The following is a 27,823-nucleotide window of genomic DNA, read 5'->3' as shown; positions in this document are numbered from 1 at the left end:
TAGAAGTACCTACACAAATATAAAAAATCTAAAAAAGACTTTTTTACATTTTTACTAAAAAATAAGCAAAATAGCATATCAGAATATTATATAGTCATCATTTCACTTGTTTAATGGGGATGTTATCAATTATACTCTCCAATACCACCTTACAACTGGGTGTGCTAACAAATGCTCCTGTGCTTGAAATAAGGAAAAATGTTCTTTTCTTGAGATTAGGTCAAGATTCTCAAGCATAGGAAACCATCCCTGTCATGTGTTCTGAACACTGTGATGGTCATTGGACCAAAATATGAAAAATATTTGACATAAACTATTTGTGGACAAAAATTTTCCTTATCAGTTAACTTTAGACCATTCAAACCAGAAACAAGCAATTTGCTTCATTTATTAAAATATAAAGCATTTATTTATAAAGATAGTGGGAGGTAAGCCCCCTGCTAAAATTGAAGTGTGTATTTAAGGACAAGAGAAAGAAGCAGACCCCCGACCAGAAGTGTTGGTATTGGAACCCCAGGTAAGGATACCCTTAGCTTACCCCTCAGTTCTGACTCTTTTGGAGTAAATAATAAACTTAGTTTTGAAATCAGTGTGTGGCAATTTACCACAATAAAGTTAGCCGAGTTGGCTGCAGAGGAGACAAACATGCAAGAAGTGTCAAACTTCAGGGTCCCTTGAGCTGATGTGAGTGAGCTCACACACCGGTCATTTATGAAACACGAAATCTTTTCCCCCACCTTGGCTTCCTGTCTCCATGCAATGAGCCAATATTTTTTTTTAAATTTATTTATTTTTAATTAGAGAATCACCGTGAGGGTACAGTTACAGATTTATACACTTTTGTGCTTATACTTCCCTCATACAAAGTTTGGAACCCATCCCTTCACCAGTGCCCATTCTCCACCACCCGTAAACCCAGTGTCCCTCCCACCCTCCCCAATCCCATCTCCCCCCCACCCCACCCTGCCACTGTGGCAAGGCATTCCCTTCTGTTTTCTCTCTCTAATTAGCTGTTGTGGTTTGCAATAAAGGTGTTGAGTGGCCGCTGTTGAGCCAATATTTTTATTAAAGGTACATTAAGAATAGTTACTAGGCATGTTAAGAGCAAGAGCTGGGATATTTCTCATAGCCAAATCAGCAGGCTTCTGAAATATAAGGGCAGGATAATGTTTTATTCCATTCTTGCCTTATTCTATCTCCCCAGGGCACAGGTTTCTGCCATGTTATCTAAAAGACTGAAACTGGTTTTACCCAGGGGACAATGCCAACCTTGGTTTTTTTTGTTAGGGGGATGATACCCCACACATGTATCATTGTCTGTGATTATGAATTTTATGACATTGACAAAGGTATGCTTGTCACCAATTAAAAGTGCCAGCCTAGACCTCTCCAAGGATCACAGAGCCTTGCGCTGCTGAGAATAAGTCCTCAGAGAACAATGGATGCAGAAAAGAGGCTGGCATCTGCATATTTTTCTCTGTGTTAAGTGCCCTGGTACTTGAGAGACCCTGGCATAATGGCTCTACCAGAATCTACAGTTAGGGATGGAAAACTGATTGCAATTAGTCATGGGAATGATGGTCCTTGAAAACTGTCAGTGACTGCCTGCAGTTTGCAATCTTAAGCCTCCTCTCCCTTTCCTGTCTTGGGAACAACGTTTCTCAGAGGGAGCAGGCAATCTGTAACACAGTCTTGCCAACATTCAAGAAATTATGCATGGCTTTTCCAGCTCTGGGGGTTCAGATGATTTTAAGATTGTCAAGCTACAGGTCTATGAGAATTGTTCTCATACCGGGGACACCGAAGTGATACGCATTTGCCTTTGCATGTAGCTGATCAGGATGTATGTGTCATAGATGAGATTACATCCTGTCTCCATGGGTTCCACACTCTTACCTAAATCAGCCCTGACATTGATAACCTGATTTAGGTAATGCCTATCTTGGGCTGTGATTGGCAGGATCAGCTATCTGGATGTAGGAGAGAACGACAAGCAGAAACTCACACATGCAGGGTTGGAGTGATGGGACAGCAGGTGGAGAGTTTGCCTAGCCTGTAGCATGTAGGATCAATTAGTTTGATCCCCAGCACCTCATGTGCCCCCCACACCTTGCCAGAAGAGATCCCTGAGCACAGAGCCAGGAGTCATACCTGAGCATGCTGGTGTGGCACCCAAACAAACTAAAACTAAAAGAAAGTCATGCATGCCTCTGTTCTTGCTGCCTTTGACCTATAAATCCACCAGCCAAGTCTAAAACATTATAAGTTGTGTTTGGGGCAGGAATGCACAAAAAAAACCCAACTAATCATTATTCAGACGAGGACTCAGGTGCCCTATCTTGTCTCTCTTGAGACATATCTCCAGCTTTTCCTCAAGAATCCTGTCTTGTTCTCTCTATAAACCTCTTCTGAGTTTTTAAGAAATAGAAGTTTCCAGGCCCTCCTTTAGAAATATGTTTTAAAGAATTGTATGTGAGTGATATTGGTAAGAGAAATGAGCATTGATGCTCTCTTGAATTCACTCTTGATTAAAATAAAAGCATTTGCAATATTCGCAATATTGTCTGCCATAGAGGCAGGGGGAGGGTGGGAAAGGGGGGTATACCCAGGATATTGGTGGTGGGGAATGTGCACTGGTGGAGGAATGGGTGTTTGATCATTGTGAGATTGTAACCCAAACATGAAAGCTTGTAACTATTTTACGGTGGTTCAATAAAATTTTAAAAAAATTAAAAAATCATAAAAAATAAAAGCATTTGCATTTAAAAAGTTGATATTACAGCTTTTGGCTTTCTGGTGCATTGGCCATGATTTATGTGTCAGTGCAATTATATCCTAAAAGATATCGTGTCTGGGGTCATAAATAAGATGGGTTCGTGAAACAGAGACGCCCTCTGTAAGCAGGACAAATCTGTTTCAGTTGCACAAACAAGTCCAGAGCCAGGTCAGATGAAAATCTAGAGCAGAAACTGTTTCTGGGTAAATGCACTGGATGAGCACAGGCTCCCAGGACAAAAGTGTGGACACCCAACACTGAAAAGGTGTGAGCACCTGTCTCAGGCTGGGTCATTTCATCTGGTGCCCGATGTGGCAGTCAGTATGGATAAAATGAAAGACTATTTATTTATTTATTTTTTTTTAATTTTTTTTTTTTTTTATTGAATCACCAAGTGGAGGGTTACAAAGTTCTCAGGATTATGTCAGTTATACAATATTCAAATACCCCTTCCTTCACCAGTGCCCATCTTACATTCCCAACCCCCCCAGTCTATCTGCCGCCCCCTCCCACCTCCCTAGTCCCCACCCTTATACGTGATAGGTTTCACTTCATTTGCGCTTATCTCGATTACATTCCATGTTTCAACACACAACTCACTACCGTTGCTGGGGTTTCCCCCCAAAAAGAAAAAGACAGTCCTATTGCCAATGAGGCATTTGATAATTCTCCATTACTAAGCATATAGAGATATTAAGTCCTGCTGTTTGTTACATAACTTTTGTTTTTCCCCCTTGCCCCGCGCCACCGAGTTCACGCCTGTTTAGTAATCGCCACGCTGTCTGACAAAGGGAAAAAAAACCGAAGAGGATGGTTATTTCCCGTCATCAGCCGGCGTGGGGCTCTGGCTTAGTTGATAGTCTAGTAGAGTGTCTGGAAGCAGTTTCTGGAACCAAAGCTCTTGCGCTGATATCGGCTCCGGCTCGAGATACCACCAGCGTCCCGCTGGTCCATGTACCTAATTTTTCCCCTTATTTCCCATTCCCACGCCACCAGGTCTGTTTGCTTAATGGACATCACACTATGTTTGACACCACGCCACGTTTCTTCCCGAGAAAGAAGGATATTTCTTCTCAGCCAGCGTGGGGATATAGCTTAGTTCAGTCTAGAGAGATGGCTACCATTTTGATTGCCTTCAATATTTCAACAAAATACTTACTATTCTTGTTAGGATCACCCACAATAGTCCGACCCATTAAGAAGGAACCATTACATACTGCTGATACTAAGATGACATTAGGTCGGTTTTGGGTTTCTGTCTAAAGTCCAGGGAAAAAGTTGAAGGAGAGAGAGAGAGATTTCCGCTCGGGGGACCTGGCGGAAACTCTCAAGTCACATACTGCAGGTTGCTTGTGGGCTGCCGGTGTCCCAAGCAGCTCCGTCCTCTTCGTCAGTCATTCTGGGGGTGCGGGCGCGGAGAAATGGGAAAGCCCACGTGGCTGCACTCTCTTTAAGTGTCCGATGTGGGCGGAGACCGGTACTTCCCCGCCCTCGATCCCCCGCCAGCCGCGCCGCGCACTTGGGTGCGTCTCTCCATTTTGTGCTCAGAAGTGGGATAGATGCTGTGCTGTGCCCAGAGGTTGAGGGGAAGAGAGATAGATTAAAGAGAAAAAAAAAAAAAAGAGAAACGCCAGGCCCCCGCTCGGGGGACCTGGCGGAAACTCTCAAGTCACATACTGCAGGTTGCTGGTGGGCTGCCGGTGTCCCAAGCAGCTCCGTCCTCTTCGTCAGTCATTCTGGGGGTGCGGGCGCGGAGAAATGGGAAAGCCCACGTGGCTGCACTCTCTTTAAGTGTCCGATGTGGGCGGAGACCGGTACTTCCCCGCCCTCGATCCCCCGCCAGCCGCGCTGCGCACTTGGGTGCGTCTCTCCATTTTGTGCTCAGAAGTGGGATAGATGCTGTGCTGTGCCCAGAGGTTGAGGGGAAGAGAGATAGATTAAAGAAAAAAAAAAAAAAAAGAGAAACGCCAGGCCCCCGCTCGGGGGACCTGGCGGAAACTCTCAAGTCACATACTGCAGGTTGCTTGTGGGCTGCCGGTGTCCCAAGCAGCTCCGTCCTCTTCGTCAGTCATTCTGGGGGTGTGGGCGCGGAGAAATGGCAAGACTATTTATTTTTAAATTTTTTTTTTTTTTGCTTTTTGAGTCACAGCTGGCAATGCACAGGGGTTACTCCTGACTCGTGCACTCAAAAATCACTCCTCACAGTGCTCAGGGAATATATGAGATGCTAGGAATTGAACCCAGGTCAGTCCTGTGCAAGGCAAATGCCCTACCCACTGTACTACAGCTCCATCCCCAGAAGACTGCATTTAAAACGTACTCTCTTTCCTTTATGTGTCTGAGTTAGAGGGTCAAGGGGTTACTTGTATGGAATTTGGAATATTAAAATAAAAGTCACCCTTATTCCTGGATGTTAGTGGTCATACACCGTGTAACAAAGAAGCAGAAATAGACGTGTTAGTTGATCAGGGGTACATTTGATTTTTCTCTCTGGAATAGTTCAAGTTTCCAAATGTTGGGCATTATCTGATTTAGCCAGTGGTGGACTGTACTCACACAGCGTTCCCACACAGCATCTTGAGTCACCTCGTCAGCAGATGCCATGAACCTCTGTTATATTTTTGCAAGGTCCCCTTGGAAGCCACGCACTCTGTTCATTCATGACCCGTCTTGGCACCCTGTCCCAGAGTCCAGAACTATGTCTCTGAGAGGACTTCACTCTAGCTCCTCAGTCTCTCCCTGGCTATTGATGGTTTTCATACTGGAAATTCTCTTCCCAGAAATCTGTAAATGGGTCAGACGTCTTTGGAAGAAGATATTAATAGGAATTAGACAAATAGTATTTTATACTGCAGCTCACATCAAGAAAACAGAATACTGAGGGGAAAATTCAGGAAATGTCACTCTATTCTAAGTACGTTGACTGTGCAGAAGAAGTCATATGAATAAAGAGACACGTGGTTGAACATATCTCCCAGCCACAAAGGACACCGTGGGAAATACCTGGAACCTGTCTCAGAGATTTCCTGTTCATTGTCAAGAGCAATGTGAGTCCAGTTATTATGGCAGGGAACAGATTTCTCTCAGCTGGTACTGGCTTTTGTCAAGGAGAATCTGAAATCAGGGAATTTCTAAACTTGGCTTGTTCATCCATTCACTAGGGATCATTCATTCACCTCATCATTCTTTATGTTTCAGTTTCTTTAACTGAATGGATGGATGTCTTTAACTGGATGTCCCAGCCTGAGACATCCATTCACTAGGGATCATTCATTCACCTCATCACTCATTCATAAAGAATGAGTGCCTGGAACATTGTTTATTGAATAGATGAACTATTTTTTCTCCTCCCTTGAATTTAAAACCTGTTTATTCAGACAAATAACCAAACTAGAAACTTCCAACTTAGATAAATCCTGGGCCCACAGGCTGTCGGCTGCAGGCAATCTTATCAGACGTGAGCAGGTGGTGAACTGCTAAGCAGGGCTTAGCCAGCGTGGACTTGGTTCATTCTTCAATCCGGACTCTGGTTGGGTCTAGGTCAGGCTAAGAGTCCCAGACAGGACCTCAACACACGTGAGTTCACAGTGCATGGCTGAAAATGCAGGGCTCCAGGCTGATGATGCTGAGAATTTTCAAAGGCTCTGGGGCCCGTGGGGGCAGGGCGCCCTGTGTTTGTGTGCAGAGAGGAGGCAGCCCTGCAGCGCTGTGGACACACTGCTGGCGCACCAGTACACAGATGTCTGGGAGAGCACAGCCGACTCCAGCGTGAGGGGGAAGCTCTCGGTCTTCTCTCTAGAGACGCTGTATCCATCTGCCACTTCTCCCTTCTCCACGACATTAGCTCCGACTGAGTAATAGACCAGCTTCAGCCCTTGTCCCTCGTCTTGTCGATACCAACACATGTAGTTATGTTCCATATCCTGGTGACACATCAGTGTCACACTCTGTCCTGTCTTCAGGAGTTGGAATGTGGGGGTCTGAGTGACACCAGCCTGGCCCAGACCTGTGGACAGAGGATGTGGATGCTGCGGACACAGCTGAAGGCTGAACATGGGACAGGGACAATGTCACCATGAAGGGACTCACCTGCCTGCAGCAGCCAGAGGGTCACACAGGATAAGAGGGGGGCGCTCATGGCAGAGGTGGGGGAGAGGAGGGTCTGCTGTGTGTGTGATGAGGGGGGACAGGCCCTCGGGGACTCATTCCGAGGTGTCACCTTTTGCCTAACCCCCAAACAGTCAGCCTGAGGCCACGCCCCTTCCCACAGAGCAAATGCACCAATGTGCTGCTTAGAATGAAAGGGTCCCCTTGCCTAAGTCACATGTCTTACAGGTTCTTTCCTTGCAGACCTTTTTATAATTTATATTTTTTCCATAAGGTGAATTTTTCACAACTTAATGGCCTTACGTGAATGTGTCTGTGATTCTGAGCATTCCTAAAAAGTTTTAGGAACTTCTCCTTCCAGACTGTCTGGCAATAAGTGAGTCCACAGTGCCTCCTGGTGACGGAAAGCTCACAAACTCATAGATAAACTCAGATTAGCTCTGTTTCCTATGTTGTAGTGGAAACAGCCCAGCAAACTCCTCCCATACATTGAGCTTATGCTCTACTGGGCCCAGCCTCACTAATTTAGAGTTAAAATCAACACTAGCTCTAATCAGATAAGGTAGAACGTAGAGGGACCAGCAACTCGGTGAAGTGACTTATAACATTATATTTAGTTTGCTGGGATGGGCTGGACCTCAGAAGGATTCAGCCCATGAAAGTAAAGTTTGATGCTGTCAAGTGGATATTCTTGAGAAATGTTATATTTCACTGATCCTCCTATCAACCAAGCCTATGTGTTTCCATAAATAAATGATGAACAAGTTTCAGATAGTACAGAATTTGCTATTGGGCTGGAGTGATAGCACAATGGTAGGGCTTTCATCTTACATGTGGCCAACCCGGGTTCAATTCCTCTGCCCCTCTCTTGGAGAGCCTGACAAGCTATCGAGAGTATCTCACCCGCACGGCAGAGCCTGGAAAGCTCCCTGTGGTGTATTTGATATGCCAAAAATAGTAACAACAAGTCTCACAATGGAGACGTTACTGGTGCCCGCTCAAGCAAATCAATAAGCAACGGGATGACAGTGACAGTGACAGTGACATGCTCTACACATTTATTTTTCTCATCATAAAATCTTGGAATAGTACAGTGAATTATAGAAGAGATCAACTACACCAATATTTTCCCTCACTATCCAAAAACATCGGTGCACGCATTCCTATAGAAAGTCTCTCCTACCGTTTTGTCACTTCAAGGAATATCCTTGCTATGAGAACTAAATTTATAGCTATTATACTCATCTAGTTTAAGTAATAAAGTAGAATGTCGCATACTCCAGGCAGCACCCTTGCACAGAAAACAATCTGATGCAGTTTGACAGGTGAATATTTTCTTTTAAACTCAGAGCTGACTCGTAGCCAGGAATATGCTCAGTGGCAAAGCAACATTCCCTGAAGATCGAGGTGAGGCTAAAAGGACAAACCCCATGTTATGCTACATGTCATCCTACATGTTATCTTACATGTGAGCTAATAATCTGCTTAAATAGTTGTAGTAAATTTACTTCTAATATTTCTAGCAATGTCATTCTCTATGAGCACAGTACAAGATATATCAAACTTAAAGTTTGGTTCTTCCTGAGGACATTCACTATATATTCCAGACCATAGTCCTCAGGCCAGGTTAGTCTTCCCAACCCCAGCAGGGTCCTAGTCTTGTTGTTACTTTTGGATCATGACAGCATTTGTCTATTATAGTTGAATATTGTGGCACTTTGGTCTGGCCCATTTTGATGCCAGGGTAGCTCACAGCTTGCTCTGGGTCCATTCCATCCCTTGTTGGGACCCTGCTTTTGAGGTGCTAGGAACTAAGGGCAACTGAGTCGAGAAAGCAGATGCCCGGGAGTAAATATTATTGGAGTCAATCAGCTCCCAAGTTACAATGCATAATATTAACTGTCTTCCTGTGTCCATACAGAAATAACATTGCTTTAAGGTAAACTAAGTTCCCTGCGGCAAGGCTAAAAGGACAAACCCCATGTTATCCTACAATGGAGGATCTGGAAACTAGACTAGAGTGGAAACCTGTGAACAAGAGAAAATTAAAAAGAGAATTTGGACGGGGAAGATAGTATAATGAATAGGATGCTCCCTTGCATGCAGTCATCCTGAGTTTGGTTCCAGCACCGCTTTTGATCCTCCTAGCTCTGCCAGGACATGAGATAGGAGTAAGCCCTGAGCACTGCTAAGTGTCAGTACTAAACAAAGCAAAACCAGAATTTAGAATTGCAGTTTAGGGAATTGATGAGCTATCATCAAGAGGAATAAAAATGAAAATTGTTGGTTCCAGAAGGGGAAGTCAAAGTCTGATAGAGATTAAAAGCAGAAAGAGAATCGAGGGGTCCCAAGTAAGGAAACCCTCATCAGACTCATAGCAACTAACTCCATTAACCAGAAAGGAAACAAATGATACATCCAAAGTGTTGAATGGAAAAAAAAGCCTCCAATTAAGAATCCTCTAGCCAGCTTGAACATTCCTTACATTTGAAGGAACAATAGAAAGGTTTCAGGCGATAGCAAAGGAGGATCCTGAGTGTCCAAATAAGTAGAGACCTTGCCCTGGAACTTGCCTGTCCATGAGTGGATTCTACATTTGTCTACTCAGGAGAGAGAAGGCCTATAGCAGGAAGGGGGGCCCAGCAAGCGATGGCCAGGGAGGGACTGTTCCTCTATTCCACCCTCCCCTGAGTGAGTCCTTCTCTGGCTGTGACATAAAATTTGAACTGCCCATCAGTTCACAGGGACATATGGGACACATGTCTCATTATATTTTTTTCAGTCTTAATTTTTTTTCTTTTTGGGTCACACCTGGCGATGCACGGGATCACTCCTAGCTCTGCACTCAGGAATTACCCCTGGCAGTGCTCAGGGGACCATATAGGAGGCTGGGAATTGAACCCAGGTCGGCCACGTGCAAGGAAAATGCCCTACCTGCTACCTGTGGCATATTCTATATGCCAAAAACAGTAACAAGAAGTCTCACAATGGAGACATTACTGGTTCCCGCTCCAGCAAATCCATGAACAATGGGACGACAGTGCTACAGTGCTACAGTGCATTCTTAAACACATCTGCTTATTTTTGTTAACTCTAGCTTGCAATAAACATTATGGTGTATATAGTAAACCAATCAACAGTTACCTTATTTTAAATGTATGCTCTTTTAAAATAATTTTTTATTAATGAATCACCATGTTCGATTCCTCTGCCCCTCTCGGAGAGCCAGGCAAGCTATCTAGAGTATCTAGCCTGCAGTGCAGACCCTGGCAAGGTACTTGTGGTGTATTGGATATGCCAAAAACAGTAACAAGTCTTACAATGGAAATGTTACTGGTGCCCACTCAAGCAAACTGATGAGCAAGGAATAACAGTGATACAGTGTTACAGTGAATCACCATGATACACAGTTACTGATTTACAAACTTTTGTGCTTGCATTTCAGTCATACAATGATCAAGTACCCATCCCTCCACCAGTGCCAAATCTCCACCACCAATAATCTCAGTATCCCTCCCACCCCTCATCCTGAGCAGGTCCTCCTAGCATCCTTAACTTGGTGGTCTTTTCTCTATCTGACCTTTTCCCCAGCATGTGAGGTCAGCTTCCAAGATTGTGAGGCAATCCTCCTGGTACTTATCTTTACAATTCTTTGGAGTTAGTTTCCCATTCTGTTACTTTATATTCCACAAATGAGTGCAATCTTTCTATGTCTGTCCCTCTCTTTCTGACTCATTTCACTTAACATGATACTCTCCATGCTGATCCACCTATATGCAAATTTCATGACCTCATCCTTTCTAACAGCTGCATAGTATTCCATTGTGTAGATGTACCAAAGTTTCTTTAACCTGTCATCTGTTCTTGGGCACTCAGGTTTTTTCCAGATTCTGGCTATTCTAAATAGTTCTGCAATGAATGTACAAGTGCAGATGTCATTTCTACTATACTTTTTTGCATCTCCGGGATATATTCCTAGAAGTGGTATTGCTGGGTCAAATGGGAGCTCAGTTTCTAATTTTTTGAGAAAATGGTTTTACCAGTCGGCATTCCCACCAGTGAAAGAGAAACCCTTTCTCCCCAAATCCTCACCAAACCAGTTGCTTTTGTTCTTTTGAGTGTGGACCAGCCTGTGTAAAAACACAAAAAAGAAAAAGGAGCGGGGGCAAGGCGCATCTCACCGCACCGCGCCGGGCACCGGCCACAGGGCAGTGGTGCTGACTCTCCCACCACTTGCGTTCGGTAGTCTCCAGCCACTTCCCCCACCCTGGGGAGGTTGATGGCGATGATGAGGCAGGCGAAGGAAGGAACGGAGGCAAGATGGTTGGTCTCAGTTGCAGTTTATTCCATTCCCATCTCCATTTTCCTCTGATTCTCCTCCTGCTTCTTCCTCTCCCATGTTACTTCATTCTCCTCCTCCTCTGGATTTCCCCTGGAACTTGTCCCCAGCCCCCTCATACAGCCACCCCCACCCCCACCCCCGCATCCAGTGCTGGATCCGGTGGCGCCTGGGGCTTATGCATAGATGTGGTTACAATCAATAGGGGGTAAAGTTCTATCCCTTAGGGGATGCTTTCACTAGGACAGAATCTCTTTCAGCAGGACATCCGCCCAAGAGCGGAATCCCATGGGTGTGTTTCTCCTCTCTTTGTTCAACTAACATATAAGTATTCCTATTATAAATCATTTTGTATGGACATAGCAAGATACGCGTTAAGCTTATAGAATTGCTCTCCTGGGGTCACCTCGATCTCAGACTACAGTGCTCAGGCCAGATTAGTCTTTCCTAGCCCTAGCAGGGTCCTAGTCTCACCGTTCCTTTTGGATCATGACATGACATGTCCATGACCAAGCTCTTAACATATAGTTAAGCATTAGGCGCTTTGGCCAGGCCCATCTCGATGCCAGGGTAGAACATAACTCACCGCTTGCCCTGGGTCCATCTCGTCCCTCGTCGGGACCCTGCTTTTGGGGGTGCTAGGAAGTAAGGGCAGCTGAGGCTTAAGTCCAGAAAGCAGATGCCCGGGAGTGAATAATATTTGAAGCCAATTAAATCCCATGTTACCAAAGCATATTAATAAATGTCTTTCTTTGTCCATACAAAAAGGATATTGTTTTAAAGTAAACTATTCAAAAGACATGAGAGGAGAAAGACAATATTAACTTACAATACAAGTTCACTGTCCTAGCAAGGTCTGACCTTACAAATTAACAGAGTTTGATTAGAGGAAGAGCAGATAAACTGGTAGAAGTGGTTACAGATACACAAAGGAATGGGAGTGACTCGGGAGCACTTTGATGGGTGTGACTGATATACCTAAGCTCCTAGTGGCAAGGGGAGCAGGACATACCAATGTAGTCTAGAATTGTTTAGAGATTATTACCAGATAAACCCAAACTCTGTGGCAAGGGAGAAAGGACAAACCAATGATATCCAACACCAGCCTCTGTGGTGTGAGATGGCATCTCATTGTTGTTTTGATCTGCATCTCCCTGATGATTAGTGGTGAAGAATATTTTCTCATGGCCATTCAGGTTTCTTCTTTCAGAAAGTTTCTGTTCATTTCATCGCCCCATTTTCTGATGGGGTTGGATGCTTTCTTCTTGTAGAGTTCAACCAGTGCCTTGTATATCCTTGATATCAACCCCTTATCAGATGGGTATTGGGTGAATATTCTTTCCCATTCTGTAGATTGTCTTTGTATTCTGGTCACTGTATCTTTTGCGGTGCAGAAGCTTCTTAGTTTAAGATAGTCTCATTTGTTTATCTCTGTTTCCACTTACTTGGTCATTCAGGTGTCCTCTTTGAAGTTACCTTTAGCTTCAATGTCGTGGAGGGTTTTGCCTACCTTGTCTTCAATGTACCTTATGGATTGTGGTCTGATGTTGAGGTCTTTAATCCATTTTGATCTGACTTTTGTGCATGGTGTTAGGTAGAGGTCTCAGCCCATTTTCTTTTGCTTTTACGGTCACACTCAGCGATGCACAGGGGTCACTTCTGGCTCTACACTCAGGAGTTACCCCTGGCAGTGCTCAGAGGACCATATGTGATGCTGGGAATCGAACCCAGGTCGGCCGCGTGCAAGGCAAATGCCCTACCTGATGTGCTTTCGCTCCAGCCCCATCTAAGTCCATTTTTTTGCATGTAGCTTCTAGTTTTACCAGCACCATTTGTTAAAGAGGCTTTCCTTTCTCCACTTCACATTTCTTGCTCCCTTATCAAAGGTTAGATGATGATATATTTGAGGGTGTGTGTCAGGATATTCAACCCTGTTCCATTGGTCTGCGGCTCTGCCTTTGTTCCAGTACAATGCTGTTTTAATTATAACTGCTTTGTAGTAGAGTTTGAGGTTGGGGAAGGCGATACCACTTATCTTCCTTTTCCCAAGAATTGCTCTAGCTTTACAATTCTTGAAAAATTCGTGGGGATTTGTTGTTCCATAGGAATTTCAGGAGTGTTTGATCCATTTCTTTGAAGAATTGCATGGGTATCCTTATAGGGATCACATTGAATCTGTATGCTTTGAGAGAATTGCCATTTTGACAATGTTGATATTCCCGATCCATGAGCAGGGGATATGTTTCTATTTCCTTTTATCCTCTTTTGTTTTGTAAAGTAGCATTTCCTAGTTTTCTTTGTTCTGGTCCTTTACTTCCTTAGTTAAGCTGATTCTGAGGTACTTGATTTTCTGAGGTGTGATTGTAAACAGGATGGCTTTTTTCATGTCACTTCCTTCTCTGCCATTATTTGCATATAGGAAAGTCATGGTCTTTTGGGTATTGATTTTATAGCCTTCGACATTACTATACAAGTCTATTGTTTCTAGGTGTTTCTTGGTAGAGGCTTTAGTGTTCTCTAAATATAGCATCATATCATCTGTGAATAATGAGAGCTTGATTTCTTCCTTTCCTATCTGGATGCCCTTAATATCTTTTCCTTGCCTAACTGCTATTGCAAGTACTTCCAGTACTATACTGAACAGAAGTGGTGAGAGTGGGCATCCTTGTATTGTTCCTGATCTTAGAAGGAAGACTCTTAATTTTTCCCCATTGAGGATAATGCTTGCCAAAGGTTTGTGGTAGATGGCTTTGATTATGTTGAGGAAAGTTCCTTCAAAACCCATTTTGGTGAGTTTTCATCATATATAGATACTGGATCTTGTCAAATGCTTTCTCTGCATCTATTGATATCATCATATGGTTTTTATATTTCTTTTGTTGATATGATGGATTATGTTGATTGACTTCTGAATGTCAAAACCATCCTTGCATCCCTGGGATGAAACCCAACTGGTCATGGTGTGTGATCTTTTTGATGAGTTGTTGGATTCTATTTGCTGATATTTTGTTGAGGATCTTTGCATCTGTGTTCATCAGGGATATTGGCCTGTAGTTTTCTTTTTTTGTGCTGTCTTTGTTTGCTTTTGGTATTAGGGAGGTATGTGCCTCATAGAAACTGTTTGGGAGAGTTCCTCTTTCTTCAATTTCCTAGAAAAGCTTGAGAAGGACTGGCAATAGGTCCTCTTTACATGTTTGGAAGAATTCTCTAGTGAATCAATCTGGACCTGGGCTTTGTTTTGGGGAAGACTCTTAATTAATTACAGCTTCAATTTCCTTGATAGTAATACTTCTATTCTGGTATTCCAGATCTTCTTGGTTCAGCTTGGTAGATGATAGGAATCCAGGAATTTACCCATTTCTTCTAGGTTCTCTTGTTTCATGGCATTTCAAAGTAGTCTCTGATGATCTTTTGAATTGATTTGTTTTCTGTTGTGATATCCCCCTTTTCATTTCTGATTCAGTTTATTAGGGTTCTCTCCCTCTCTTTGTGAGTCTTGCTAGTGGATTATCAATCTTGTTTATTTTCTTGAAGAACCAGCTCTTGGTTTTATTGATCATTTGAATTGTTTTCTGGGTTGCCATGTAGTTAATTTCTGCTCTAACTTTTGTTATTTCTTTCCTTCTGCCTGGTTTGGGCTCTTTTTGTTGGTCCTTTTCTAATATCTGGAGCTGTGAGCCCAAGTTATCTAGGTGGGCCCTTTCTTCCTTCCTGAGGAATGCTTGCAGAGCTCTGTCTTTGGGGATAGATGGAGAAATATTTCTGCAGAGGAATAACAATTGTTTTGTATTTCTTGTCCCTTTGCTTTGGAAACATGAATGTTGGAATGTCATTTCCCCTCAAGCATATGCACAGGCGACAAAAAGACATGTCCTGAGCACTCAGAGATTCAAGTCCTCTCGGTACATAAGCACAGAGACTGTCCTCTGCATAGACGGAGTGTGGCCAACTGGCTGCCTCCCCGCTGCCACTTCCTGGGCTGGCCAGGGCTGTTTTTGTGCAGGAGGCAGCCGAGCAGGCAGGGCTGTGATAAGCTGCTGGCACAGAGGTACAGGGCAGAGTCGGCCCCTTCCACGGAGCTCATGTTCAGCTCAGAGCGGGAGTCCTTACTGAACTGTTGCACTGAGAAGTGCTCAGGGATGCTGCCTTTTTTATACTCTTGTCCACCGTAATACTGAACTAGGAACACAGGGCCTTGGCCCAGGTCCTGTTGGTACCAGTACACAGAGTCGTGCCCAGATTCATAGTTGCATCTCAGGGTCACTGGCTGACCCCTTGCTGTGACCAGGTGTCTGGGGCTTTGAGTGACCTCAGCATCCGCAGGGCCTGTGGGGGAGCAGAGAGAAAGGGCTGAGGGCAGACCCAGGGGCGCCTCCTGCTGCAGCCCTCAGGGTGGGCAGGGGCTTCCCAGGCCTGGCAAAGCACAGCCCAGGCCCACCCTGTGCCCAGGACTCACCTGCTCCCAGGAGACCAAGGGCCACCCAGCAGAGGAGCCTGGAGCCCATGGCAGCCTCGGGGCCCAGACAGCCCTAGGCCAGGGCAGGCTCCAAGCTCTGTCCTCCTGGTGCTGATAGGAGCCTGTGCTGTGATGTCACTGTGTGATGTCACTGTGCGATGCTCTCCTGCCTACAGGCTGTGCTTTGGCCCAGGGTCCCCTGGCCTTAGTATGGATACTCTTGTGGCATTCCCTGCCTATGAGGTGCCTCAGTAAAGCTCTGGAGTACTGTCCTCGGATGCCCTCATGCACTTTGCTCTGCTCTGCCTGTGCCTGACTGTTACTCCAGTACTCCCCCACCCCACTCCAGCCTCTGCCTCTACTTCCTGTGTGGTTGGATCATGGCCTCCCAGGGCTGACTGAGGCTCCAGGTGCCTCTATGCTTTCCTGGACTGTGGTGTCACCAGTGCCACCTTTTAGGCCACAATCACTGAAGTGACATCCATGCTGTCTCTTATCTCCTGGGTCACTGTGTTCCCCTCCACATCCTGGAAACACTTGACCCACAGCGCCTCCATATGGACAAATGTCTGATCAACAGAATTTCCCTAGCCTTAACCCATCCACCAGACAGTCATTTCCTGATGGTATGGCCTGTTGAATTCATATTGATTTTCAAATCCAGCTTTAGACAGTGGAAGGAGAGCATTGTCCAAACCAGCATTCCACTGACAAGTAATTACTATGCTAAGATGGGTGAGACAAAGTAGAAGCCTTCAGGCCACCAATAAATATCAAGCGGACAGACACTTGGTATCTCATCCAGAGCCTAGTCTGAAAAATCAGATTTATACAGTCCCATCTATTGAACATAACTATCAACAAAATTCAGTCAGTGTCCTTTGTATAAATATTTGTATACTTTACCTGTATATTCTCATATTTATAAACTCCAGAAATAAGTAATGATATGAACTATCCATAAGGTAGCTGTACAAAGACTGACACACTTACCCAGAAATATCAGTGTATACATCCCTAAAACTGTAAACAACCCCTTTCTTATCACTGTGCCTCTGGCAAAAATCTGAAGAAATGTCTGTCACTGTCACTGCCATCCCATTGCTTATTGATTTGCTTGAGGGGGAACCAGTAATGTCTCCATTATGACACTTGTTGTTACTGTTTTTGGCATATCGAATACGCCATGGGCAGCTTTCCAGGCTCTGCCATGCGGGCGATATACTCTCGGTAGCTTGCCAGGCTCTCCAAGAGGGGTGGAGGAATTGAAGCCGGGTTGGCCATGTGCAAGGCAAACGTCCTGCCGCTGTGTTATTGCTCCATCCCTGTGAAAATCATATTCCAGTACCCAAACTGATTTTCGTTTAAAACATGTTTTATTAGAAGTAGAAACTCTGGTTCTGCTGACCATGGGCTTGCAGAGATAGTCCTTGGATTGCCTGACAAGAAATCTTTTCTTTTAAGCTCATTGGACATGGAGCCAACTCTCATCTAGTCTGCATCCTGAACAAGGCACCTGAGAACTGAAGCAATGGAAACTGCTCCACTGCTTTCACCAAGCCCATGTCCTCCAGACTTTGCAAGATTTTCTGATTTGCTTTGTGGACCTCGTTGTAATGATCCCTCCATCTTCTATGGATGTCTGGCAGCCATATTTCAATGTTGATAACCAACACTTTTGGACTCATTTTGATTTATACCATGTCAAATCAGTGAGAGGGTCACCTGCCAAATGTAGTACAAGAAGATGATCTACTGAGACAGGTGAATATATATGTGAGGGACAAGACTAGACATAAAAACACTATTTTGATCCTCTGCAACTATATTCCTGGTGCTATTTGGCAGCTCAGTAATTGGCCTGTATATGTGAGAAGTAGTGTCCAGAGAACCATGGAGATCAAGAGGGGAATAATTATACACTTGCTGCTGTAGACCATAACACTCTCCAGGTCAGTAAATATTTGTATTGTCACTGTATATTTCATATAATGCATACTTGGTACCAAAAAAAAAGTCCCTCGAATGTGTACTGAACAGAGAGTAGGGACAAAAACGCAGTCATTGATGTCGCATCTTCTCATGGCCATTGTCTCATTGACAGAAGGGAGTTCTTTCCACGCAGATGGAAATTCCACTCGCATTGCTGTGTACCTGGGATCCACCTGCCCCTGACCCCATGGATGGAGCTCACAGGGTCTCTGTCCATGAGACACCTGGAGACAGGGCTTGGATTTTATTGTTGCCTCTACTTTGTTAAGCATCAGTGACTCTTCTTTACCTTGTGTTGTATATTTTTTGAAGTTTTCAGGGAAGAGATTGTAGTTAATCACTTAGGAGTCAGATGTTTCCAGTCCACTAATCTGGAACTGAAAAAAGGAAACCAAAGGAGGGAACCGTCAATAGGAGGAGGTGAGGGGAACTAATAAGGAATAGCAAAAGTGTTTGATTCCTTGTTCCTCCAGTTCTGAAACATGAACCTGGAAAAGTAATTTCTCCTCATGCATATGATCTGGTAAAACAGTTTTTCTGCTTGACTTTGGAGCATTCAACCTATCCCAAATACCGTCATAAAGGGAATGTCCTTATAGTCTGGGCCCTGCTGGCTGGCAGCCTCCCTTGCTGCCACTTCCTGGGCTGGCCAGGGCTGTTTTTGTGCAGGAGGCAGCTGAGCAGGCGGGGCTGTGAGGCTGCTGGCACAGAGGTACAGGGCAGAGTCGGCCCCTTCCACGGAGCTCACACTCAGCTCAGAGCTGGAGCTGTCCTTGAACTGTTGGACTGAGAAGTGCGCAGGGATGCTGCCTTTTTGATACTCTTTCCCATTGTAATACTGAACAAGGAATTGTGGGCCCTGGTCCAGCATTTGTTGGTACCAGTACACTGAGCTGTGTCCAGATTCATAGTTGCATCTCAGGGTCACTGGCTGACCCCTTGCTGTGACCAGGTGTCTGGGGCTTTGAGTGACCTCAGCATCCGCAGGGCCTGTTGGGGAGCAGAGAGAAAGGGCTGAGGGCAGACCCAGGGGCGCCTCCTGCTGTAGCCCTCATGGTGGGCAGGGGGTTCCCAGGCCTGGCAAAGCACAGCCCAGGCCCACCCTGTGCCCAGGACTCACCTGCTCCCAGGAGACCAAGGGCCACCCAGCAGAGGAGCCTGGAGCCCATGTCAGCCTCAGGGCCCAGACAGGGACTAGGCCGGGGCAGGCTCCAAGCTCTGTCCTCCTGGTGCTGATAGGAGCCTCTGCTGTGACGTCACTGTGTGACCTCACTTCGTGATGTACCTCTGTTGCAGGCTGGGCTCTGGTCCAGGGCACCGCTGGCCTGTCAGGAGATTCTAGGTGTCATTTCCTACTGTGATGTCCTTCAAAGTAAGCTGGGTGCCTTTCAGTCCATGCACCTTAATCTCCAGCCTTCTTGGTCTGACCCTAGTTTCTCATTCAAGCTGCCCCGGCATCTTTACCTCCGTTTCTGGTCCCGCTTCTCTGCTGCTGACTGAGGTTCCAGGTGCATTTGCATTCCCACGGCTTAGGAGGCAGGGTTAGCTCATGTACATTCCAGAATCTTCTGGTGAAACCAAACCACCTGCCTAGTCTGCCATATGAATCTGTTTTTCTCCTGAGCTCATGACAGTTTCCTCCCCCAGTGCCTTGCATTTTATGGGTATATAGTGCCTCCAAGTGGCCTGCAGTTCAATCTGATGAATTTACACATGTCCAATTCAAGCAACAGAAATTTTCTTGAAGCCCCTCTCCACCAACTTCCAAGTTACTCACTTTCAAGGATCATTTTCTGCTTTCCCAATTGGACCATCTCACAATCCACTGTTAAGGTTTTGCAGGCAAAGATTTCTAAAGGAATGTTTTCATAATGGGATTTATTGTTGCATCATTATAAATCCTATGCTAGATGGAAAGACACTAAACAGTGCCATTCAGACCATGAAAATAAAATTTCTCAATTATGAGCATATAGAATTCCGGTCTTCCACAGCTTCTCCCAGCCTCTCAATGACAAATGTCACGTTTATATATTTAAACCATTTCTATATTTCAGATAGTTCACCCTGTGAAGAATGAGCACGTGTTTTGCATTTATTTTTCTGAATTCATAGATCCTTGAATCCCTATCAGCGGACTTAGTGGGCTTTTGTTAGAGTGCAGGCAAATTCATTCGGCACTGACCTTTTGTTCTCTTTGCCTGAATAGACAATATTACTAATATTAAACGTCTCCTCTTCTGACCCTTTTTCCTTCATGCAGAACTTAAAATATCCTAGTTATCAGAAATTTATATATCGACTTTATACTTATCTGGGTTGGAGAATAAATTATATCTGTGTTAGTCCCATAGCAGTTGACTATGACATCACACAACCGCTGATGTTTTTTCAACATGTGAATGTTCCTTTATAAACTAAGGCTGTGGAAGGACAAATTCACATCTCAGTCGTGGAGGGGCAAATTCACCCTCAAGTATTCTGAATTCCGACCACGGAACTCAATATCCAATCAAAGGACACCAACCAGCTACCTTCCATCACCAGTCAATTGAAGACTATCGAGGAGCAGTTCCCTCCTATACTTCTTTCTTACTTTTATAAAGCAGCAATATTATTTTAAAATCAAATGTTCTGGATTTTATTCATTAAGATGCTCTATGAATCATAAATTGAGTCTGCTAGATAAGACTTGTCCAGGAGAAAACGTGCAGAGAGGCCATTTTTCCAGTTGTGATCACGGAGACAAAGGGACCAGAAACCTTCCTGTTTGCTATGTTGTAACTTCATCCTGAGGAGACTTGAGATCCTGAGTTCTTAGCTGAAAAAAGATGAAGAATATCATCTCTCATGGGAATAAGTTATTTCCAGTAGAGGAAAAGAACATCAATACATTTTGGAATTATTTGACATAATTTTGACTCTTGGTTCTCTGCTCAAATCTTTTCAGGAATCAAGAATATCTTTTTCTTTAAAAATTTTTGTTTTGTTTGGGGCTACACCTGGCAGTGCTCAGGGCTCCCTCCTGGCTCTGCACTCAGGGATCACTCTTGTACCAGGTTCAGTGCCTGGGGATCATACGAGATCCTGGGGATCAAACTCAAATCGACTTCATGGAAAGCAAGTGCCATACCCACTGTAAATATCTCTGATAAACTCTTGGGGCAAGCATCTCTATAACACTCTCTTTTGCTATCACCCCAGATATTAGGGCAATTCCTCAACTCCAAGGATGAAAATCTCATTTGTCATCAGATCAGAGTTGCTGAGCTCCAATTCTGTGAATTCATGCTGTTCTAGATTCAACACTTACCTCGCTTAGAAATTTGGAGTCACGTTTCCTAGAATACACTTTTCTTTCAGGGATTGGTTCATTTGTTTGTCTAGGAGACATTGCTATGCAATTTGAAACAAGAAAGGAGCAAGAGAATCCCAGATTATTCCTGAAGGTTGAGGTCAGACTGGGAGAACCAGTGACAGGTCCAAAAGTGTCCAAAGGAGCAATACTGGAAAAGGGAAAAAGGTTGATATCCATCTCCATGCCAAGCTCTCCTCTTAGTCTGGTCTGGCTAAGATTCCCCACAGAACCAAAGCACATGTGAGTGTGAGTTCATAGTGCATGACTGAAAACGCAGGGCTGCAGGATTCTGATACTGAGAATCTGCTGAGGCCCGTGGGGGCAGGGCGCCCTGTGTTTGTGTGCAGAGAGGAGGCAGCCCTGCAGCGCTGTGGACACACTGCTGGCGCACCAGTACACAGATGTCTGGGAGGGCACAGCCGACTCCAGCGTGAGGGGGAAGCTCTCGGTCTTCTCTCTAGAGACACTGTACCCAGCTGCCACTTCTCCTTTCTCTGCATTCTTAGCTTCGTATGAATAATAGATCAGCTTCAGCCCTTGTCCCTCATCTTGTCGATACCAGTACATGTAGTCATGATTCATATCCTGGGTACACATCAGTGTCACACTCTGTCCTGTCTTCAGGAGCTGGAATGTGGGGGTCTGAGTGACAGTGCCCTGCCCCAGACCTGTGGAAGAAGAAGTCGATGCTGCAGACACAGTAGAAGGCTGAGCAGGGGATGGGAACATTTTCACCATGAAGGGACCTTACCCAGGTCTCACCTGCCTGCAGTAGCCAGAGGATCACACAGGACAGAAGGGATTCACTCATGACAGGGGCAGAGAGAGGAGTGTCTGCTGTGTGTGTGGTAATGAGCGAGGATGCTCTCCTCACACACACATCATGAGGTGTCACCTTCCTGTCTGGGCCCACCCTCCCCAGCCCCTGTGCCAAGGCCCCGCCTTTTCTCTGGGAAGTTGAAAATTCATGCACAAATGTGCTGCTTTCAATGAAGAGTGCGTTTGTCTGAAATAAGATGCCTTGTCATCTTCTTTGCCAACTTGTGACTTAGAGATCTCAATCACATGGTGTCATTTCCATAATGCTCCAGATTTATCCATGCAAATATGTCTCGCACGTTCAGTTTAATAAGAAGCATATGAGCTCCCAGTGCCCTGATTCCTGTGTCCCAGGTCCCTGATTTGGTTACTGACCGTGGGGTTGAAACTGTCCCTGCACCTGCTATGGATTTCCTCCTGGGTATCCATCCACCTTCTGAGACTCAGACAGAGGCCATCACCACGTGAGAACTCATAGTTCCTCAAGTCTGCTGTAGTCGAGGAAGAGGGATGCTGTGCATTGCAGCAGGAGCAGAGGATGTTAACACCGCTGCAAAGAGGTGGGAAGATGAGGGGAAGGGAGAGTGGTAGGTCAGTGAAAAATGCTGGTTTTTTTGGCTACATTATATTTCTACATCTTGTAAAATCAATGGTACAAATGATATAGCAAATACAAAGGAATCCAGAAGTACTGAATGTGGTTGCAAACATACACAGTGTGTGGTTCACTATTCTGCTGTTACGTTCCTCGGATTCACTATGATCTTGGAAACAATGTCCACTCATCACGTACCTGAAGGAGAGACAGGCATATTTCAAACCATCAGTCCCTCTCCCATGCACTGGTACCTCTGGGTAAACTTTTTACCCCAGACTGGCTAAGGGAGCAGCCCTGGAGATCGAGAGAGGTAGGGGAGAGTAAGGGAGGGGGAAAGAGAAAGAGAGAGAGATAGAAAGAGAGAGAGACAGAGACAGAGACAGACAGAGAGACAAAGAGAGAGAGAACAGAGACAGGAATGTGAGAAACAGTGGAGGACCTAGAGTTTTCCTACAAGCACAGTTTCTGCCATGGAACCTGATCTGTCCGTGTGTGTGTGTGTGTGTGTGTGTGTGTGTGTGTGTGTGTGTGTGTTTGCAATAATAGCTGTGTGTGGGACTTGCCACGTGTGTTTGATGGCCATGAACCACTTCCCCATCCTGTTCTGCCACTGCCACCAACAGACACATAAAGGAGGGAACAGAGCCTCCATGCTGGTTGGTGATCAGTTGCCGTTCATTGCAATCTCGTCCCACCTTTTGTTCCATTCTCCCCCTGCACCTATTCAAGTCTCCCTGAGCACCAACTCCAGTCTCACATTGCTCCTCATTCCCATCTTCTACCTCCCCCCCGCCACATGCTAGTCTTTCTGTGCCTCCAGTCTCACAGCCTTAGTCATGGACCCAAACCCTGGGAGTTTGAGGCAGCAAATAGGTCAGATAGCATAATCAACATTTGCAAAGTCTCTCCTTCCAGGGAAGCTCTTTTAAGAGAAAGATCTCATCTGTTGGATCACATTGGGTTGTACTTGCTCCTCCCGCAGGAAGCTTAAGGTTTCTGGAACTACTCCCACAATAGTGCCCCCAGGCACACCAAATTCCATCAAGCACTAATAATCCTATATTGCTTTTCTCTTTACTTTATGCCATTTGCATGGTTTATTTAGCAATGCCCATTTTGTAAAGACACAGGAAGGCAGTTCATGCTATGCTATATAACAAGGGAGTTCATTGACTCCAAAATAATATTTACTTCTTTTCATCCATACTTACTTGACTTAAGCCTCAGTGGCCCTTAGTTCCTAGCACTCCAAAAGCAGGGTCTCAACGAAGTGACTGGATGGACTTATGGCAAGGTGTAAGCTACTCTGGCATTGAAAGGAGACAAGCTTAGTGTCATACATATAATAAATTAAGAGCATGGTTATGGACAAACTCTGTCATGACCCAAAGGGAAGTAACTGAATAAGGACCCTAAGCATTAGTTAGGAAAGACTAAGCTGGCTTGAGGACTCTGGTCCGGAATATATAGCAAGATGTCCCCAGGAAGAGCCAAACTTTAAGCTTAATATATTTCTTACTGTGTTCATACAAAATGACTAGAAATATTATAAGAAGTAAATTCACTATGATTGTTTGAATGGATTACTAGCTGGATTACTTGAGGAAAGGAGAAAGCAATATACCCTGGATGGAGTCCCACCCTTGAGCTGATCTCCTAGTAATCTGGAATGCCAAACCATCCAATGAGATTTTGTCCCTGAGTAAATCTCTAAAGGAGTGGCTTTACCTCTGTTTGCTGATATGACAATGTTCAACCCCACCTTTGTGTATCCCCACCCTTCAAGATTTCTATGTAACTATGCTGTAAGGAGTAAGAGGGGACTAGACATTGAAGACTAGAGGATGAGAACTGAGGCTTTGGAGACTTTGGGACTTTGAGGACTAAAAGGAGGTCTGGAGGATGATAATGACTGGAAGTAGAAGAACATGAGACTATGATGAGACGAGGAAGAAAATGTAATGAGTTAGAAGACTTTGAGGTCTACAAGGAGACTCAAATGGAACTATGATGACTGAGACTTCGACCAAACCTAGAACTACAATTGTATTGTAAGGTTGGACAAAACTGGGGAGGAGAGAGAAATAAACTGACTACTGACCAGCCTGAGGCCCAGTCCCACAGTTTCTCCATTTCCCCGGTTCTTCGACCATCCGTCGCCCATCATCTGACCAGAGGAGGTGGCTCTCAGCCACCGAACACTCACATCCCTCATGCGCCCACAGCTGTTTCTCTTGAAACTTACTCATCCTGCTAGAAGATCCACTCAAGGGTGGAATTTCATGTAAAGATATACTTCTCCTTCCCTTAGTTCATAAACAATCACAGGTTTATTTAATAATCTTTCTAGTCACTTTGTATGGACACAGTAAGAGATATATTAAGCTTATAAGATGGCTTGTCTGGGGACATCTTGCTATAGATCCAAGACTGAAGTCCTCAGGCCAGATTAGTTCTTCCTAACCCCAGCAGGACCTTTGGGTCATGATGGTATTTGTCCATAACCATGCTCTTAATTTATAAGTTTTATGGCACTTGGCCAGTCCCATTTTGATGCCAGGGTAGCTTACAGCTTGCTATGGGTCCATCCAAGTCCTTTGTAAGGACCCTGCTTTAGGGGTACTAGAAATTAAGGGCAACTGAGGCTTAAGTTGAATAAATATGACACATGCCCAGGAGTAAATATTCAGAGTTAATTAACTCCCAAGTTACTGAAGCATAGCAATAACTGTCTTCTTGTGTCTATACAAAAAGGACAAAAAGAACATTGCTCTAAAGTAAACTGGGCAAAGGACAAAAGTGAAAGAGAAAAGCAATATTTCACTTACAAATACAAAATCCAGATCTCTGAAGATCCTGATTTTACAAATCAGTTTCTGATTAGGGGAAATGAGTGATTAACAGATAGGAGAAGGAGAGCACAAAGGAGGAGATAAAGATGAATACTGAGGAAATTGGAGTGCTTTGGGAGCATTTGTATGGGTGTTACTCAGTACACCTAAGCTCCTTGCCATGGAGGGGAGAGGGGGGAGGAGAAAGGATAATCCACTGTTATCCCACACTTGAGTGACTCCCACATGTGTGCCCAGAGCTGCTCAGGACCAAGGGCAGACAGGGCAGGGAGAGAGGCCAAGAGGGGGTGGATCAGGGAGAGACTCTCCCTCTGCCCCATCTCTTCAGTGAGCCTGAACCTATGAACCAGAGCTTCCAGTTCCCAGCACACAAGATCTGACTTGCAGGTGGTTTCTCTGTTTGTGTAAAGATGTGACAGCAGGGTCTTCACCAGGGGACAGGGAGGCAAGTGCACAGCTCTAAACTCCACTTCCGCATCCCAGTAGCTCCTTGATGTGCTTCATTGACTGAACCAGAAGCCCATTCTGTCGTCACTCAGAGAAAAGAGTTTAAGACAACAGGGCATGCACTGCACTAGCTTTTCTCAATGCATTGCTATAATAATCATGTATCTTAATTAAAAATAAATATTTTTCACTATTAATTTGAAATGTGACGTGGAAAAGCCCTTCCCTTCTGCTATATACATAGATGAGAGAACACTTTTCTGTTTTGGCTCTGGAGCACTAAATCCCCTCCCAAACCTGAGGGCACAGAGACTGTCCTTTGCACAAGCTCAGCCCGGCCTCCTGGCCGCCTCCCCTTGCTGCCACTTCCTGGGCTGGCCAGGGCTGTTTTTGTGCAGGAGGCAGCCGAGCAGGCAGGGCTGTGAGGCTGCTGGCACAGAGGTACAGGGCAGAGTCGCCCCCTTCCACGGAGCTCACGCTCAGCTCCGAGCAGGAGTCCTGACTGAACTGTTGGACTGAGAAGTGCACAGGGATGTCTCCTTTTAACTCCTCTTCTCCATTTACATAACGAGCAAGGAACAGGGGGCCCTTGCCCAGAGCCTGTTGGTACCAGGACACATACTGGTGCCCAGATTCATAGTTGCATCTCAGGGTCACTGCCTGACCCCTTGCTGTGACCAGGTGTCTGGGGCTTTGAGTGACCTCAGCATCCGCAGGGCCTGTTGGGGAGCAGAGAGAAAGGGCTGAGGGCAGACTCAGGGGCGCCTCCTGCTGCAGCCCTCAGGGTGGGCAGGGGGGTTCCCAGGCCTGGCAAAGCACAGCCCAGGCCCACCCTGTGCCCAGGACTCACCTGCTCCCAGGAGACCAAGGGCCACCCAGCAGAGGAGCCTGAAGCCCATGACAGCCTCAGGGCCCAGACAGCCCTAGGCCAGGGCAGGCTCCAAGCTCTGTCCTCCTGGTGCTGATAGGAGCCTCTGCTGTGACACCACTTGTGATGAGCCTCCCTGGATAGGTTTTCGGGGCCTAAAGTATTCTACGATCTGTTAGATTAACCTAGTTTGGTTTCACATCAAGAAATGTGTGGGTAGGAGTGGAGCATGGTCCCCACGTGACCTTAGGCAGTTGTTTCCCCTGCTTGTAGCCCTCATCCTAAGTTCCTCAGCGTTGAGTGAGCCAGTTTCTTTCTCTTCTCCTTCCTGGCAGTTTATCAACATGGTCTCCTTGAGTCAGAACGAATCTCCATAAGCATCCACTGTACCCTTAGTAGAGAGTGTGTGTTAAGTCCTATACACACCAGAAACTATTCAGTGAAGTCAAACCATCTGCCCCCAAAAGGAACTCAAGGCTCTTCCTCTCTGGAGTTATTCTCTCTCTGGCTCCCCTCTGTTCCTTGCTGTATGCGGGTCCACAGTGCCTCCATGTGGCTGTTAATTCACTGTCATTACCTTTGTCATTCAAGGACAGGATTTCCCTCCAACACACCCCTCTGAAGCCCCTTAACATACCTCCCAAGCACCGACTCCTGAATTTCCAGCTTGGATCACAGAGGGTTGTTAATTCGAATCCTCTCTTAGGGGGTGAAGGCATGTGATTGAGTCTGAGCCAGCATCCATCAGGACGGCAATAATGCTGGCACCGTGGCAGTTCCTACGCTGCAATGGATGAGACAAGCCAGAACTAATCAGCCTCAGGCTGTACAAAACACCCTCTGATCAACTCTTCTCGCTCAGCCTCATCCAAGTTGGTTTGGAATTTACATTGGTTAGTATCAAAGTTCAGAGCAGCGTTTTGTACAAGTATTGCATATGTGTTTAGTATGTTCATGAATTAATATATAAAAATATCGATATAACCTACCCTGTTATCTATCACTAGGTCTAGCTAGAGGTCCTGAACTTCCCTCATTACATATACGTTTGGTATTTTTTACATTTTTACCAAAAAGAAAACCAAAACACCTATTAGGATAGTATATAGTCTTTGTTTCATTTGTTTAATGGGGATGTTATCAATTATACTCTCCAATATCACCTTACAACTGGGTGTGATAACGTATGATCCTGTGCTTGATCTAAGGAC

At 45.2% G+C, this 27,823-nt stretch overlaps 4 gene segments (V, D, J or C); all 4 read right to left on the bottom strand.

The window, feature by feature from the left end:
* Positions 1-6,411: 6,411 nt before the first annotated feature.
* On the bottom strand, positions 6,412-6,914 carry LOC101541172 (T cell receptor beta variable 6-6-like). The segment is given in 2 exon segments: positions 6,412-6,782; positions 6,866-6,914. Coding segments are annotated over 2 exon segments (420 nt in total).
* An 8,197-nt stretch (positions 6,915-15,111) lies between these two features.
* Positions 15,112-15,727, bottom strand: LOC101541438 (T cell receptor beta variable 9-like). The segment is given in 2 exon segments: positions 15,112-15,548; positions 15,679-15,727. Coding segments are annotated over 2 exon segments (486 nt in total).
* Positions 15,728-18,226: 2,499 nt separating this feature from the next.
* Positions 18,227-18,839, bottom strand: LOC101541701 (T cell receptor beta variable 9-like). The segment is given in 2 exon segments: positions 18,227-18,660; positions 18,791-18,839. Coding segments are annotated over 2 exon segments (483 nt in total).
* Positions 18,840-26,023: 7,184 nt separating this feature from the next.
* Positions 26,024-26,646, bottom strand: LOC129402597 (T cell receptor beta variable 9-like). The segment is given in 2 exon segments: positions 26,024-26,463; positions 26,595-26,646. Coding segments are annotated over 2 exon segments (489 nt in total).
* Between the last annotated feature and the right edge of the window lie 1,177 nt (positions 26,647-27,823).

Source organism: Sorex araneus, chromosome 1 (assembly GCF_027595985.1).
Source record: "Sorex araneus isolate mSorAra2 chromosome 1, mSorAra2.pri, whole genome shotgun sequence".
Lineage (NCBI taxonomy): Eukaryota > Metazoa > Chordata > Mammalia > Eulipotyphla > Soricidae > Sorex > Sorex araneus.
Note: the sequence above shows the minus strand (reverse complement) of the source record. Positions and strands in the feature narration are given on the sequence as shown.